The sequence below is a fragment of the Lepidochelys kempii genome, chromosome 1 (genome assembly GCF_965140265.1).
Source record: "Lepidochelys kempii isolate rLepKem1 chromosome 1, rLepKem1.hap2, whole genome shotgun sequence".
Lineage (NCBI taxonomy): Eukaryota > Metazoa > Chordata > Testudines > Cheloniidae > Lepidochelys > Lepidochelys kempii.
Window position 1 is genome coordinate 350,476,190 of NC_133256.1, and position 16,088 is coordinate 350,492,277.

General features: G+C 60.8%; 2 protein-coding genes across 8 annotated transcripts in view; one reads left to right on the plus strand and one right to left on the minus strand.

Moving 5' to 3' along the window:
- Window positions 1-8,119: 8,119 nt before the first annotated feature.
- LOC140905539 (transmembrane protein 53-like) lies at window positions 8,120-14,035 on the plus strand. Its single transcript, XM_073329033.1, has 3 exons — window positions 8,120-8,201; window positions 11,278-11,876; window positions 12,751-14,035. The coding sequence occupies exons 2-3, from the start codon at window positions 11,285-11,287 to the stop codon at window positions 13,113-13,115; spliced, it is 957 nt and encodes a 318-aa protein (XP_073185134.1). The 5' UTR covers window positions 8,120-8,201; window positions 11,278-11,284; the 3' UTR covers window positions 13,116-14,035.
- The window catches only part of IMPDH1 (inosine monophosphate dehydrogenase 1), a 44,370-nt gene continuing 42,264 nt past the window's right edge, over window positions 13,983-16,088 (minus strand). For all 7 annotated transcript variants that reach the window (XM_073329029.1, XM_073329032.1, XM_073329024.1 and 4 more), the window contains one exon: window positions 13,983-15,216. In XM_073329029.1, the coding sequence (XP_073185130.1) occupies window positions 15,122-15,216 (95 nt within the window). In that variant the 3' untranslated portion in view covers window positions 13,983-15,121. The remainder of the gene's footprint in view (window positions 15,217-16,088) is intronic.

Consider the following 16,088-nt stretch of genomic DNA (forward strand, 5'->3'; position numbering starts at 1 on the left):
AGCAGGGCCTGTTTGAACAGTTCGTAGTCCCCTGCCTCTGCCCCTGTCATTCGGCTGTACACCTCCACGGCTTTGGGGTCCAGTAGGGGGGGTGAGAAACTGGAGCCTGTGTCATGGAGTGTGGGGGAGTCCAGGCCCTGCACCCCCCTTCCTGGGATCCACTGAGACTCTCCGCCAGCCAGTAAAACGGAAGGTTTATTGGACAACAGGAACACAGTCCACAACAGAGCTTGTGGGTACCCCCAGGACCCCTCAGTCAAGTCCTTCTGGGGGAGCAGGGAGCTTAGACCCCAGCCCTGGGGTTCCCTGTGTTCCTCCACCCAGCCCCAAACTGAAACTAAACCCCCCCAGCAGGCTCCCTCCTGCAGCCTCCATCCACATTCCTGGGCAGAGGTGTCACCTCCCCCTCCCCCTCCTGGCTCAGGTGACAGGCTGTCTGCACCCGGTGGACAGTCCGTCCAGGCTGGCTGGAAAACAGCTGTCGGTACGGATGCGGCACCCCCCTGACCTCAGCTTGCTGGGCAGGGGTTAGCTGATCCGAGAGGGGAATTGTTTCCAGGGGGGAACCAGCTCTGGTCCCAGGGAATAGATCTACTAAAGGGTCATCTCCCTGCTCCTCCCAATGTCCACACACAGCCAACACCACATTCCCCCTGGCATAATATGGCTTCATCATATTCACATGGTACACCTGGCGGTGGTGCGCCCGGTTCGACAGCTCCACCACATAGTTTACCTCATTGAGCTGCTTGATGACCTTGAAAGGGCCCTCCCAGGCGGCCTGTAGTTTGTTCTTTCTCACGGGGATGAGAACCATCACCTGATCCCCGGTGGCGTAGGCGCGGGCCCGCGCCGTGCGGTCATACCAGACCTTCTGCTTCCTCTGGGCTCTGGCCAGATTCTCCCTGGCCAGGCCCATGAGTTCAGCCCGTCTCTCTCGGAAGATCAGGACATACCCCACCCCGACTCTCCATCGGGAGTGGCCTTCCCCTTCCACTCGTCTCTCATCAGGTCCAGGGGGCCCCTCACCCTCACCCATATAACAGTTCGAAAGGCGAAAATCCGGTAGACTCCTGGGGCACCTCCCTGTATGCGAACAGCAGGTGCGGTAAGTACTTGTCCCAATCCTGCGGGTGCTGGTTCATAAAGGTTTTCAGCATCATCTTTAGTGTCCCGTTAAACCTCTCCACCAGCCCATTGGACTGGGGGTGATAAGCTGAGGCCCAGTCGTGCCGTCCCCACATTTCTCCCACAAGCACCGGAGCAGGGCCGACATGAAGTTGGAGCCTTGGTCTGTCAAGACTTCCTTGGGGAACCCCACTCGCTGAAAATGGTCAGGAGCGCATCGGCCACGGTGTCTGCTTCAATGGAAGCTAAGGGCACTGCCTCGGGGTAGCGGGTGGCAAAATCTACCACGACCAGAATGTATTTCTTCCCCGACCGGGTCGTCTTGCTGAGAGGCCCCACGATGTCCATGGCCACCTTCTGGAAAGGCTCCTCTATGATGGGCAAAGGTCTCAAAGCCGCTTTCCCCTTGTCCCGGGCCTTCCCCACCCTCTGACAGGGGTCGCAGGATCGGCAATACTGCCGGACCGTGGTAAAGACCCCGGGCCAGTAAAAGTTCTGTAGCAACCTCTGCCGGGTGCGCCGGATCCCCTGGTGCCCTGCGAGGGGGATGTCATGGGCCAGGGACAGGAGCCTGCGGCGATACTTCTGGGGGACCACCAGCTGCCTCCTGATCCCACAGGACTCCACTTCCCTTGTGGGAGCCCATTCTCGGTACAGGAACCCCTTCTCCCACAGGAACCTCTCCTGGCAGCCTCTCCTCATGGTCCGTACCACACTGAGGTTGGCCAGGTCCCTGAGCTTCCGCAAGGAGGGATCTTTCCTCAACTCGGCCTGGAACTCAGCGGCTGGGGAAGGGATGCGGCCCGGTTCCCTCTCGCTGGCCAGGTCTGAGGCCTCCGCCTCTCTGAGCCGTGCCCCTCGGCCCTCCCTCCCCACCAGGGTAGGGTCCTGTGCCTCCGGTGTGATACCCTCCCCGAGGTCAGGGCGCAGTGCCCCTCGCCGGCTCTGGCTACGGGTCACAACCAGGGCGGTCTGGGGCTTGCTTGGCCAGTCCTCTAGGTCTCCCCCCATCAAAACTTCAGTGGGCAAATGGTGGCGCACCCCCACATCCTTGGGGCCCTCCTTGGCCCCCCATTTCAGGTGTACCCTTGCCACAAGCACCTTAAATAGGGTCCCGCCCACCCCTGTCAGGGTCAGGTAGGTCTTGGGCACCACCCGATCTGGGGCCACCACCTCGGGCTGGGCCAGCGTCACCTCCGCGCCCATATCCCAATATCCATTGACCTTCCTCCCAGGGGAACAAGGCACTCTCTCCGGAGGGACAGCCCCGCGCCCACCCTGTAAACCAAGCACCCTGAGTCCAGAGCCTCCAGCCCTCTGGCGGAGCTGGCCTGGGGTACTCTTCCCTCCTGAGCAGGTGGTAAACTGGCAGCCTCCCTTGCCTGGGTCGTCTGCCCCTCGTCCAGCTGAGTCCCTACCCAGTTAACCCTGGGTAGGTTGGGTCTGCTCAGTCTGTCCCTGAGTCCAGGGCACTGGGTCCATACGTGGCCTCTCTGGGGCCTCCGAGTGATAGCATCTCAGGTCACGTTGGTCCCCTCGAGCGGGTCGGAGGGGCCCGACGTCAGGCGTTCCCCTTTGGAGGGGGTTCTCCCTATTTCCCCGCTGGGAGGCCCCATGGTGACTCTCTCTCTGCATGGGGGGGGGCCCTGTTCTTTTGGGACTCCTCCCGGCTACCCCCTGACCGACTGTTCACAAACTCGTCGGCCAGCTGCCCTGCGTGCTGGGGGTTCTCGAGCTTTTTGTCCACCAGCCACAGCCTCAGGTCGGAAGGGCACTGATCATACAGTTGCTCCAGTACGATTAGGTCAAGCAGGTCCTCTTTAGCTCAGGCCCCAGCTGTCCACTTGCGGGCATATCCCTGCATCCGGTTGACCAGTTGTAGGTAGGTGACCTCAGGCGTTTTACGCTGACTCCGGAACCTTCTCCGGTACATCTCGGGGGTCAGCCCAAACTCACGGAGCAGGGCCTGTTTGAACAGTTCATAGTCCCCTGCCTCCACCCCTGTCATCCGGCTGTACACCTCCACGGCTTTGGGGTCCAGTAAGGGGGTGAGAAACTGGAGCCTGTCTGCAGGGTCAACCCTGTGCAGCTCACAGGCATTCTCAAAGGCCGTCAGGAAGCTATCCATGTCCTCCCCCTCCTTCCGCTGGGCCAGGAAGCACTTATCAAAGCTCCTTGCAGTCTTGGGTCCCCCCACACTCACCGCAGCCAGGACCCCACTGCTCCTCAGCCTGGCCAGCTCCAGTTCATGCTGTCTTTGTTTCTTCTTCTCCTGACGCTCCCTCTCCTTCTCCTCCTGCTCATGTTGACGTTGTTTTTGATGATCCTCCAGCTCCCTCATTTTCATCTCCCTCTCCCATTCCAGCCGCCTCTGCTCCAGGGATGGGGAGCATCCCCCCCGCCCCCTCCTGCAGCCTTTGTCCAGTTTCTCCAGCAGAGGTGTTACCTCCCCCTCCCGGCTCAGGTGACAGGCTCTCAGGTCTCCCATCCCCAGTGAAACTCCCCTGCCACATTCTCAGGTCAACACTCCCCGCTCCCTGCTGTGGTCACACTCCTTAAGAGCCAAAGTGACAGTGAGGGCTTCAATGATATCGACTCGAGTAACGCAACTTACATGAGAATGCTTGTGGCATTCACGGACATGCTCACCACCGTGGAACACCGCTTGTGGGCTGGGGAAACAAGCCCTGAGTGGTGGGATCACATCGTCAGGCACATCTGGGATGACGAGCAGTGGTTGCAGAACTTTTGGATGAGAAAAGCTACTTTCATGGGACTGTGTGAGGAGCTCACGCAAAGACGCAAGATTGAGAGCTGCCCTGTGACAAAGTGGGACTGTCCTTAATGTTTCCTCTCAATAGTGTGGGGGTGCCTCAGTTTCCCCTAGGCAGTTCTTAAGTCTCTAGGTGGTGGGGTAAGGGTGTATGATCCTTGCAGAGCCTTAGGGGGCAGGTGTGTGCAGAGATCTGGACACAGAGAATGGCCGACACCCTGTTTCCTGGCAACTGATGGCCTGGGCCCTTCCCCCCTGCAAGGTGAGAGCTAAAGGGTTGGAGAACAAAGGGATCCGGTGACCTCCTGGCCCGCGAAAGGGACAAAACCCACGGGAGGAGGGGCTGGAGGCAGTTTCAGTTTGGGGCTGGCTGGGACATGGAGTGTCCAGTCCCAGCTGCGCTCCAGCTGTAGGATTTACGATGTCTTCGGGCAGATATCAAGGGCCATGCTGGAAAAGGGCCATGACTGGGACGCACTGCAGTGCAGGGTTAAAGTGAAGGAGCTGCGGGATGGCTACTGCAAAGCCCACCAGGCAAACAGCCGCTCCGGTGCTGCCCCCACGACCTGCCCTTTCTACAAAGGGCTGGACGCGATACTTGGGGGTGACCCCATCTCCACTCCGGGGACCACCTTGGACACTTCAGAGCCCAGTCCAACAAGGCAGGAGGGGGAGGAAAGCAGGAGCAAGGGTGCTGAGGCAGAAGAAGACACCCCAGGATCCCAAGGTGCATGCAGCCAGGAGCTGTTCTAAGCCCGGAGGAAGATAGCCAGTCGCAGCGGCCGGTGCTTGGGGAAGGACAAACACCAGAGGAGGTTCCCGGTGAGCGGCTTTTATTTTGGGAAGGAAATTATTCGGTGCGGGCTCTTGGGGCGAGGAGGGTTAGGGCTGCATGCATGCCTAGATGCAGAATAGGGCGTTGATGTGCTCTCTCGCATCGTCGTTCGGTCCATGCTGGAGCTCTTTTGCGATTCTGGGACTCCATCATGGTCACCTGTGCTGATGAGCTCTGCATGGTCACCTGCAGCTTGCCACGCTGGCCAAACAGTAAATGAGATTCAAAAGTTCGCGGTTCTTTTCCTGTCTACCTGGCCAGTGCATCTGAGTTGAGAGTGCTGTCCGGAGAGGTCACAATGGAGCACTCTGGGATAGCTCCCGGAGGCCAATACCATCGAATTGTGTCCACAGTACCCCAAATTCGAGCCAGCAATGTCGATTTAAGCGCTAATCCACTTGTCAGGGGTGGAGTAAGGAAATCGATTTTAAGAGCCCTTTAAGTCTAAATAAACGGCTTCATTGTGTGGACGGGTGCAGGTTTACATCGATTTAACGCTGCTAAATTCGACCTAAGGTCCTAGTGTAGACCAGGGCTATGAGTCTAGGCTGCTATGAGCCAGCTGATGTTCTTGAAAGCCCTGAGGTGCTTTAGAGCATTTTGATTTTAACTTGATGCAACCTGTAGAAATCTTTGCATCCCTAGACACTATTGTGTCAGGCCCCTGGTAGGCGTTTTATGGTCATTTCCTCTCTCTTCAATTAAAGCTACACTCTGCAGCTTGCAAAAAGAAAAGGAGGACTTGTGGCACCTTAGAGACTAACCAATTTAATAGAGCATAAGCTTTCGTGAGCTACAGCTCACTTCCTCAGATGCATATCGTGGAAACTGCAGCAGGCTTTATATATACACAGAGAATATGAACCAATACCTCCTCCCACCCCACTGTCCTGCTGGTAATAGCTTATCTAAAGTGATCATCAGGTGGGCCATTTCCAGCACAAATCCAGGTTTTCTCACCCTCCACCCCCCCACACAAATTCACTCTCCTGCTGGTGATAGCCCATCCAAAGTGACAACTCTTTACACAATGTGCATGACAATCAAGTTGGGCTATTTCCTGCACAAATCCAGGTTTTCTCACATCCCCCCCACCCCCATACACACACAAACTCACTCTCCTGCTGGTAATAGCTCATCCAAACTGACCACTCTTCAAGTTAAAATCCAAGTTAAACCAGAACATCTGGGGGGGGGGGTAGGAAAAAACAAGAGGAAACAGGCTACCTTGCATAATGACTTAGCCACTCCCAGTCTCTATTTAAGCCTAAATTAATAGTATCCAATTTGCAAATGAATTCCAATTCAGCAGTTTCTCGCTGGAGTCTGGATTTGAAGTTTTTTTGTTTTAAGATAGCGACCTTCATGTCTGTGATTGCGTGACCAGAGAGATTGAAGTGTTCTCCGACTGGTTTATGAATGTTATAATTCTTGACCTCTGATTTGTGTCCATTTATTCTTTTACGTAGAGACTGTCCAGTTTGACCAATGTACATGGCAGAGGGGCATTGCTGGCACATGATGGCATATATCACATTGGTGGATGTGCAGGTGAACGAGCCTCTGATAGTGTGGCTGATGTTATTAGGCCCTGTGATGGTGTCCCCTGAATAGATATGTGGGCACAATTGGCAACGGGCTTTGTTGCAAGGATAAGTTCCTGGGTTAGCGGTTCTGTTGTGTGGTATGTGGTTGTTGGTGAGTATTTGCTTCAGGTTGCGGGGCTGTCTGTAGGCAAGGACTGGCCTGTCTCCCAAGATTTGTGAGAGTGTTGGGTTGTCCTTTAGGATAGGTTGTAGATCCTTAATAATGCGTTGGAGGGGTTTTAGTTGGGGGCTGAAGGTGACGGCTAGTGGCGTTCTGTTATTTTCTTTGTTAGGCCTGTCCTGTAGTAGGTGACTTCTGGGAACTCTTCTGGCTCTATCAATCTGTTTCTTCACTTCCGCAGGTGGGTATTGTAGTTGTAAGAAAGCTTGACAGAGATCTTGTAGGTGTTTGTCTCTGTCTGAGGGGTTGGAGCAAATGCGGTTGTATCGCAGAGCTTGGCTGTAGACGATGGATCGTGTGGTGTGGTCAGGGTGAAAGCTGGAGGCATGTAGGTAGGAATAGTGGTCAGTAGGTTTCCGGTATAGGGTGATGTTTATGTGACCATTGTTTATTAGCACTGTAGTGTCCAGGAAGTGGATCTCTTGTGTGGACTGGACCAGGCTGAGGTTGTTGGTGGGATGGAAATTGTTGAAATCATGGTGGAATTCCTCAAGGGCTTCTTTTCCATGGGTCCAGATGATGAAGATGTCATCAATATAGCGCAAGTAGAGTAGGGGCTTTAGGGGACGAGAGCTGAGGAAGCGTTGTTCTAAGTCAGCCATAAAAATGTTGGCATCCTGTGGGGCCATGCGGGTACCCATAGCAGTGCCGCTGATCTGAAGGTATACATTGTCCCCAAATGTGAAGTAGTTATAGGTAAGCACAAAGTCACAAAGTTCAGCCACCAGGTTAGCCGTGACATTATCGGGGATAGTGTTCCTGACGGCTTGTAGTCCATCTTTGTGTGGAATGTTGGTGTAGGGGGCTTCTACGTCCATAGTGGCCAGGATGGTGTTATCAGGAAGGTCACCGATGGATTGCAGTTTCCTCAGGAAGTCAGTGGTGTCTCTGCAGCTTGTAATGGGGGCAGAGGGGGGCTGTGCACTGATCCGCTGCCTACAGAGGCAGATTGTCTTGAGCCGCTTCTGCAAAGCCGTATGCAGCGGCTCCCCCCACCCGGGCTGCCCATTCCTGCTGCCAGCCCTGCCTGGCACTGCAGGGCCAAGCCCCGGCCTGGTGCTCAGTGCGGGTTTCTGTAGCTGTCTGCGCTGGGCAGCGGCTGGGCCAAGGCTCTGGGGTCCCCCAAGAGCCCCGCTAGGGACGGAGCCGCGGGGCTTCCTCACCACCAGCCGCAGCCCAGAGTCTGCCGGGTGCCCCGGGCCCCTGCTCCCAGACTTTCTCCTCCGCCTGGCCAGGGCCTTTCTTGGGCTGGGGCTGCCCCCCCCCGTAACCAGCGCTGCAAGGAGCCGCCGCCATAGGCGCAGGCTGCACTGACCTGCCCCCACCCCTCGGGACAGCAGCCGGTCCCGATCCCGATCCCGATCCCCCCCAGGGCGCACTGACTCCCCTGCCCGCTCCCTTCTGCTCGGCTGGGGTGGATCTGCCCCCGTGCGGGGGGGACGGGAGCTGCCCCGCGGCACGGAACTGCCTCGTGGGGGGGCAGTTCCCTGGCACTTCATGCCCCCCCTTATCGCCCCCTCCAGCTAGCTGGTGATTTGTAGCCGGTCCCAGAGGGGGCGGGGCCTGTGCCGCGGGGGCGGGGCCGGGAGCGCTGGCTGGGCCAGCTGGAGGGAGGCGGGGCGACCGGGGGGCTGCATCCCGTGCGGAGCCGAGCAGGGCCGGGCTGGGCAGAGCTTGCTGGGACGCGGCACCGCCAGGGTGAGCGGCGCCCGCGGGCACCGGGCCGGCACCAGGGGCTAAGGGACTGGGTGGGGAGCAGCGGGGAAGTGGGGGGGCGCCGGTGGGGAGCAGTGGGGGGCGCGTGTGGGGGAGGGAGCAGGCAAGGGGAGGGGCTGAGCAGGGCAATTCCAGGCGAGGGGGTCCCAGCTCCACGGCTAGTGGGGACCAGGGAGCTGCAGGGGGTCACTGGCAGGGCCCGTGACTGGCTAATTCATAGGATTATACAAGATTGCAGCCCAGCCCCCCAGTTACCAATGCCACGTGCTCCTGCAGCTCTGGGCACATGGGGTACCCCCAGAAGAGACCTTGTCCCTCTCCTGTCCTGGTACTGGGGTGCAGCAGGGTCCCTCACTGGGGGCAGCAGCCCCCCCAGACAAGATGGGGGGGGATTATCCCTCGGGCCCTGGTGGAGAGATAAGCGGGGAGTCCTCACTGCTCCGGCTGCCAGGTGGGAGTCAGCGGGGGCTGGGGCAAGGAGTGTCTGTGCGGTGCCCAGGGACCCCGGTCTCCAGGGGGGTGGGCCTGGGTATCTGGCCCAGCTGGAGGTGAACAGGAGCTAAGGGCTGGCCCAGACAGCACCATTCTCCAAGTGCAGGGCAGGTCAATCCCATGTGAACACAGAGCCCCTGGGCTATATCCCCCCTCCCCAGCCCAGGTGAGACCCTCCACCTGCCTGCTTCTCCCTCTGGGCGAAGGCTGAGCCCAGCTGACAGGTGCATAGTGCAGGAGGGGAGGCTCCCAGGTACGCTGGTGGGGAGTGCAGTGGGAAGACCCACGGAGCAGGATTCGATTGGGCGGGAGGCGGCTGGCAGGGCAGTGCCTGGCCTCCGTCTGGAAGCTGGGTCAAAAGTACAAGGGGCTCCCCAGTAGAAGCCCAGTGTCCAGGGGGCTGTTCGGAGCCGGTGGTGTCCGTGGGGAGCTTGTTGTTTTTATATTAACAAATTGTCATCGTTAGCTTCCAGAGTTAACACTTCACTGATTTCAATGAATAATTTTACCTTTTTCAGAGCTCTTTCAGATTTAACGGCACTGCATCAGTGCCAGGAGGGAAGGGGCCATGTGTGGGGCTGGTGCGGGTGGGTCTGAGGCGCCCAGGCGCTGCGGGTGTGTGTGTGGGAGGCCAGGGAGAGAGGGGCAGGCATCAGGAGGGACTCAGCATGAGGGAGATCAAGCCCTCCCCAGGGAGCAAGGGAACAGGCTGTTCGTTTGACTGGTGGCCAGCAGGTGGGAGGCAGGAGGCCCCTTCCCTAGTCGCACGTGGCATGGCATCTCCCTCCTGCCCTGGGCTGAGAGTGGGCGTGGCGCCAGGCCTGCCTTGTGTAATCTGTTACATAGCCAGGGCTGGGCCATCCCAGACTACTCCATTTCCTATGAAAAGCATGCTGGGCTGGCAGGCTGTCATCCACCTCATCGCTCACAGGCTTGGGGGGAACCCTGCGCGGGTTGCAGCAGGTGGGTGCCCAGCGTGGGCTGAGGGCAGGGGCAGCGGTGGGGCCTATCTAGAGGCTCAAGCTAAGTACTGAGGGTTAAAATGCCAGAGAAGCAGGGACAGCCCAGTTTGCCCTGCGCACAAAGACCCAGAGAGCAGAGGGGTGTGAAATATGGTCCCCTCCCCAGATCAGCACGCAGGAGTTTGGGGCCCGAACCCCAGGGAATTGTCCCCCCTGCGGGCATCACAGCAAACGGCTGGCAGGGCCCTGGTGGCTGAGCACACAAAGGCAGGAGCCGTGCACGCTGGACAAGCTGCCCTGGCAGGCTGCCGTTTGTGGCACAGCTTGTTGCCAGGGTAGTGCATGCACTCGCACACCCACTGGGCACCTTTCCCTGAGGCTGGGCAGCCCTGAGGTCCCTTTAGCCTGGTCTCCTGCTTCCACCCGTGGCCTCCCGTGAGGTGTTTGAATTGGGTGAGTGGCTCTGCCCACGGTCCTAGCGCCCCCCGGTGGCAGGGAAAGCATGGCGCTGCAGGGTCTTTGGCTCTAATGCCCCGGTTGGCCACTTTGTCCCTGTGATGGCCGGTCACTGTCCGTCTTCCATGTCCGTGGCTGCCGGCCAGGCCTCCTGTCTGTCGGATCTGATGGCTGGAAGCGGCCGCTAGCCAGACTCAGCCTGGAGCCAAGGTGCAAATGCTTGGCCGTGAGAGGAAGGAACCATTGGAGCCACTGGCCATGGGGGACTGTCCATCACTGGCCATTTTTCAGTCCAGGCTGGATGTTTGCCTGAAGCTCGGCTTGAGGGATGAATTCTGGGTGGTCCCATGGCGTGGGGAATGGGTGAACTTGGAGCCCAGCCCTCCTGCCAGAAGCCGGGCCCTGGCACTATACCCAGCTACCGGTCAGGGGCTATGCAAAAATCCAGGCTTCATGCTTAACACTGAGGACTGGGCAGTGCTGGGGCCGAGTCCCCTTCGATCCTGGGTCTGGGTCCTAACCCCCGGGTCTGACACCCCAAGCGAAATGAGGCAGGTGTATGCCCATGCTGGTGGGGGGCCCTGCTGGCCAAAGCAGTGTGACCATCCGGCCCTGCCTGGCAGTTGCAAGGACTTGTTGGAGGGCTGTTTGCAGGGCAGGGCCAGAGCCCACAGGCCTGATCAGAGAAGCGGGGCCCCAGTTGGGCAGACACATGAGGGTCTCTTGTCCCTTTGCTAGGGACGAATGCTCTAGTCCAGTGGGGCTGAGGCCCTTTTGCAAATCCACCCCCTGGAAAGAAGACTTTCTGCAGCTGGCGAATGGGGATGGGTTTGTCGTGCCAGGGCAGGGCTGGGAGGCAGGACTCCTGGGTTCTTGCTCTGGGAGCAGAGGAGTGTAGTAGTTAGAGCAGTGGGGACTGAGACCCAAGACTCCTAGGTTCTACTCCCTGCTCTGCTACTGGCTCACTGTGTGACCTGGGGTAGGACATTCCCCTCCCCGTGCCTCAGTTTACCTCCCCCAACTCCCCACACCCGTGGGGAGACAGTACTCCCGGCTGCTGGGCATTGTGTGGGAGCCATGGCTCTGCTGCCAATGCGATGCCCCAGGCTGGTTCCAGCGGCACCAGCCTGCCCGTGTGTGTCTTGCAGGGCTCCCATGCCTGGACGCCAGAGGCAGCGTGGCCACAGCAGCCTGGATGCAGATGGAGCCGGCTGGAGACACCAGGGCTGCCCCCCAGTGCAGCCTGGGGGCCCAGAGCCGCCCCCACCGCGGGCGGGGCAGCCTGCAGAGCTCTCCATTGCCCCTGGCGGGGCAGCAACGGTGACAGCCTTTTCCAGGACTATCCGCCTGTACAGCAGCCCTGCGCCTGGGGGCAGCGCCCCCTCCAGGCCCCTGGTGGTGCTGCTGCCCTGGTTTGGTGCCCGGCCCCGCTCCATGGCGAGGTACCTGGAGCTTTACCTGCCACGCGGCCTGGACGTGCTGGTGGTGGAGAGTGATCTGAGCCACTTCCTATGGCCCCGGCACGGGCTGGCCTACGCGGCCTGCGTGCTAGGCCTGCTCCGGGACAGCCAGCCCTTCCGCTCCCGCCCGCTGCTCGTCCACGCCTTCTCCATCGGCGGCTACACCTTCGCCCAGATGATGGTGCACATGAGCCGGGAGCCACAGCGGCACCAGCAGCTGGCAGAGAGGATCCGGGGCCTGGTCTACGACAGCCTGGTGACAGGCAGCCTGGGGGACATGGCGCTGGGTGAGTGGGGTCTGGGCAGGTCCTGTGGGGCAAACCCCCTCTCCAGGCACTAGCCCCTGGGGAGAGGAGCAAGGCAGAGGACAGATCTTGCACTGTCCCCTCCAGCCTCAGCTGTTCTGCAGCCCTGTCCAGCCGGGAGACCACTAGGATCTGCAGCAGGATGCGGGTCATAAGAACGGCCACCCTGGGTCAGACCAATGGTCCATCTCTGACAGGGGCTGGTGCCAGGTACCTCGGAGGGAATGAGCGGAACAGGGCAATTATCAGTGATCCATCCCGTCACCCAGGCCCAGCTGCTGGCAGTCGGAGGTTTAGGGACATCCAGAGCACAGGAATGTGTCCCTATCCATCTTGACTAATAGCCATTGCTGGACCTGTTCCTTTTTGAACCCGGTTGTACTTTGGCCTTCCCAGCATGCCCTGGCCGTGCGTGCCACAGGCGAGCAGGCCTGTTTGTTCTCAGCATCTGTCCGTTGAGACGGGGGGCGAAGCACTGGCTGGGTTTGGCAAGGAGGGTGGGCAAGGAGAGGAGCTGCTCACACAGCCCTGGGAGGGCGGCATCTGTGAGAGCCGGGAGTCCTGGCAGACGCTGCCATTGCCCAGCCCCCACGGTTAGAGCAGAGGTGTGGGTGGGGCCGGGTCTTGGCTGGGGCTGGGCCTTTCCCCATGTGGCCAGCCAGCACTAGCCCCGGGGCTAACAGAGGAACAGCCGGGGCCATGGGGAGCAGCAGGCAGGGAGTCACGGCCCAGCAGTCTCAGGACTGCGAGGGCTGAGGGAACGGGCGGAAGCCGCAGCAGGGTGGAGCCCCCAGGGAGGGTCTGCGTCTGGCCTGGTGGCTCCCCTGCCCGCTAACCCCCTTCTCGCCCTGTGCAGGCGTGGCTCAGATGAGCGGCTCCGCAGCCTTTCGGCCCCTCATCAGAGGAGGCACCAGGCTTTACTTCAGCCTCTTGTGCTGCTGCACCGTGCGGTACTACAAAGCGGCACAGGGCGTGTTCTTCCGGCCGCCGCTTCGCTGCCCTGTCCTGGTCTTCTACTGCCGCAACGACCCCCTGAGCGACCCTGCCCTGGTGCAGGAGCTGCTGGAGAGCTGGAGGCAGGCAGGGATCCTGGTGCAGGCCCAGGCCTGGCAGGACTCGCGCCATGCAGCCCATCTGCACCAGCATCCCCAGGAGTACCAGGAGGTACTGCTGGGATTCCTGAAGCAGCTGGACACGGCCCTGCTCCAAGCCAGACTCTAGCAGCTGGGGCTGGTTGGCCCAAGAGCTCCTCTGACATGGGCAGGGGGACATGCAGCTGCTCCTGCAGCCAGAGCCCTGCTCCTCCCTGGCAGGCAGGGTGCTCCTGCCGTCACACAACATCCAGCCGCAAGCAGGGACATGCACCTTCTGCAGCCGGCCCTGCCAGGCAGGCCAGACCACAGGCCTCGGGCACAGAGCACGGGAACAACTGCTGCACCATGGATACCCCGGCCGGGGGAGGGGGAGCCACTGAGTTCTCTGCCCCAGGGAGGCATGATGGACACCTGCCTGCTCTAGCTCCATGGGGCTGTGGCAAGGCGGGAGGCACATTTCCCCCAGGTGGGTTGATGAGGGGGGAGGGCAGCTGGTGCAGCCCTCTCCTCCCCTCGTTTCACCTCTGCCCTGGGCTGTAGGGGGACAGGCTGCTGGTGGCTGGCTGGCTGGCTCACAATTCAGCAGCTCCACCTCCCGCCAGGAGCCCAGCTGCCTCTCTGCACCTGCCCTGTCCCTGCACAGAGCAAAAGCCCCTTGCAGGGCCTGGGGGAATGGCCAGGCTGAGCAGGGATGGGGGGAGCAGGCTGGATGGGGGCTCTGTGCCCCATTTCAGGCTAGTTTCAACATAATTTTTTTAACTCCCTCTGTAAATTAGTTTGAAATCCCCCCGGCCACAGGACCCTGCCCTGCCGCGGTTCTACAGTGCAGCTGCCACTGGTCCTGCAGCCACATGCCCTAGGCCCAGTCCTCAGGGCTGGGCCAGGGGGAGGAGGGGGATTGCACCCCCTGCTCCAGTGAGCTGGTGGTTTGCCATAGCGAGTTGAGCTGGAGCCTACCTCAGCGTGCTCCACCACACCAGCCCCTGCCAGGCTCTGATGCTGCATTACTTTATTATTGTTCTTCAATACACAATTACAAACACTGGACCCCAAATGTGCAAAGTTAAAGCCTTCTAACGAGTGGGGGGGGGGGTCGGTGCTGCAGGGGGAGAGGCCGGGACTTGCCAGTAGCTGCAGTGACAGAAAAAGGAGATTTAAACTCATCTGGCAGAAACAGAGTGGAGGAAACGGATGCCCAGAGCCTGCAGCGTGTCACAGTACCGGGCTGCACGGCCGAGGGCGCTGCAGCCAGGCCAACAGCACAGCTTGCAGAGGGGTGGCCAGGCCCCATTCCAGCTTTGGGGGTCACCCTGCCTAACCCCAGAGCAGCTGCTGCCCCAGAGGGAGGTCACCCTGGGGCTGGGCAGGCTGCAGGGACCCCAGCAGCAGCTGCCAGGCGTGCAGCGGGATGATGTCCCATGGGCTCTATAGAGAGCGACAACGACGGAGAAGTCCGGGCAGCTTCTGGCCAGGACCGGAGGGGAGGTGGCTGGTCCATGGTGTTTGGTCCAGGTTGGAGAGACCCTGCTAACAAACAGCCTTGGGGGGCAGGGTAAGACAGCCCCGGGGCAGCGGAGGGTTAATAGGCAAGGCTCAGCCTCCTGTACAAGTTTATAAAATCCCTTGAAGCCCAGGGGCGACTGGGCCAGAGCCAGAGCCAGGCCCGGGCTGCCAGCAAGATCCCTGGGTCTCACGTCACTGCCCCACTGCGGGGAAAGGGAAGTGCTGGAGCCCCCCAGCGGCCCCCGGCAGCACTAGCACTGGTGGGGGGGCATGCCGCGGGGGCTGGCGGAGCCGGAGGCGTGGATGGGAGGTGGCGTGGGGGGAATGCGGGCTCCAGCCAGGCCGCGGCTGCCCGGGACGATGCAGCGGGGGTGGGGGGGAGCTGGGGGCCCTGCTCAGCGCTCCCCCCCCCCCCCCCCCCCGCAGCTCTTTCCAGCACCTGCTCTCTGTTCCCCTGCCCGGCCCAGGGGGGCTGGTTCCCGGGGCCTTGCACCAGGCGCGGGGGAGATCTGGCTGCCGTCCAGTCAGGGCCAGGGCCTGGCCAAAGGCGGCTCCGGGCAGGCGAGATGCTCTCTCTCGTCCGTAGTGCAAATCCATCCCTGTGAGGAGCGGTCGGAGCGGAGGGCTGGGCTACACGCGGCGGGCGGCGACCGGGGCTGGGACGTTGGGAGCTACGCGCTGGCTGCTGCTTCGGAGCCCGTCTTCAGTATAGCCGCTTCTCGTAACTGGCGGGGAGAGGGGGAGGCAGGGTTAGTGCGGGGCCGACAGCGCCCGCCCCCCGGGCAGGGCTCAGTGAACTCGCCCACGTTCAGGAGCCCCGGCCTGGCATCACGCCCGAGCCGGAGCTGGGAGGAGCAGGGGCTGAGCTGCCTGGCTGAGAGGGCGAGGGGAACAGCTGCTGGCAGGACTTTGGGGCCAGGCCAGCCCCTCCACAGGCCACGCCGACACCAGCTGGTGCCCTGACCCGAAGCTGGGCCTGCTGCGGCACCTCCGCCTCCCAGCTGTCTGTCGCACTCCCGCATGGCGCCCGCCTGGGACGAACAGCCAGGACCCTGAACCAGACCTCGCTGGTTGGTTGCCCCCTGCCCCCTCTCTGGCCCAGGAGGAAGTGGCTGATGCTGGCGGGCTGAGCCCCACGCTGAGGGATGGCAAAAGCCTGCAGAGCCCTGGCTTCCCAGCAGGGAGCGCTCACAGCCTGGCCTGGCCTGGGGCTGGCACCCGCAGGGCACGTGGTGGTGACGGGCTGGCCGCCTCGCATGGGCAATGCCCAGAGCCGAGCAGCCCCACGCCAGGCTCACGCGAAACGGCCTCATGTCACGAAGGATCCAAAAGCGCTTTCCAGACACGGGCGCACACGAGCTCAACGCAGCGGGTCAAACCCTCTGCTGCTGCAGCTCTGCTGGGCTCTGTGGAGTTAGCAGCAGATAATTTGGCCTAGGACTCGCTTCATCCACCATGGATAGGCAGCCACCTCTGGGGTGGGCCAGGGCAGCTGGCTGACAGCTCACAGCAACCCTGCACAGCCACTTAGGAGAAAGTGAAGGAGACGCCCATCCCCAGTTGAAACTGGGGGGGCCCAGGACCAGAACCGCAAGGG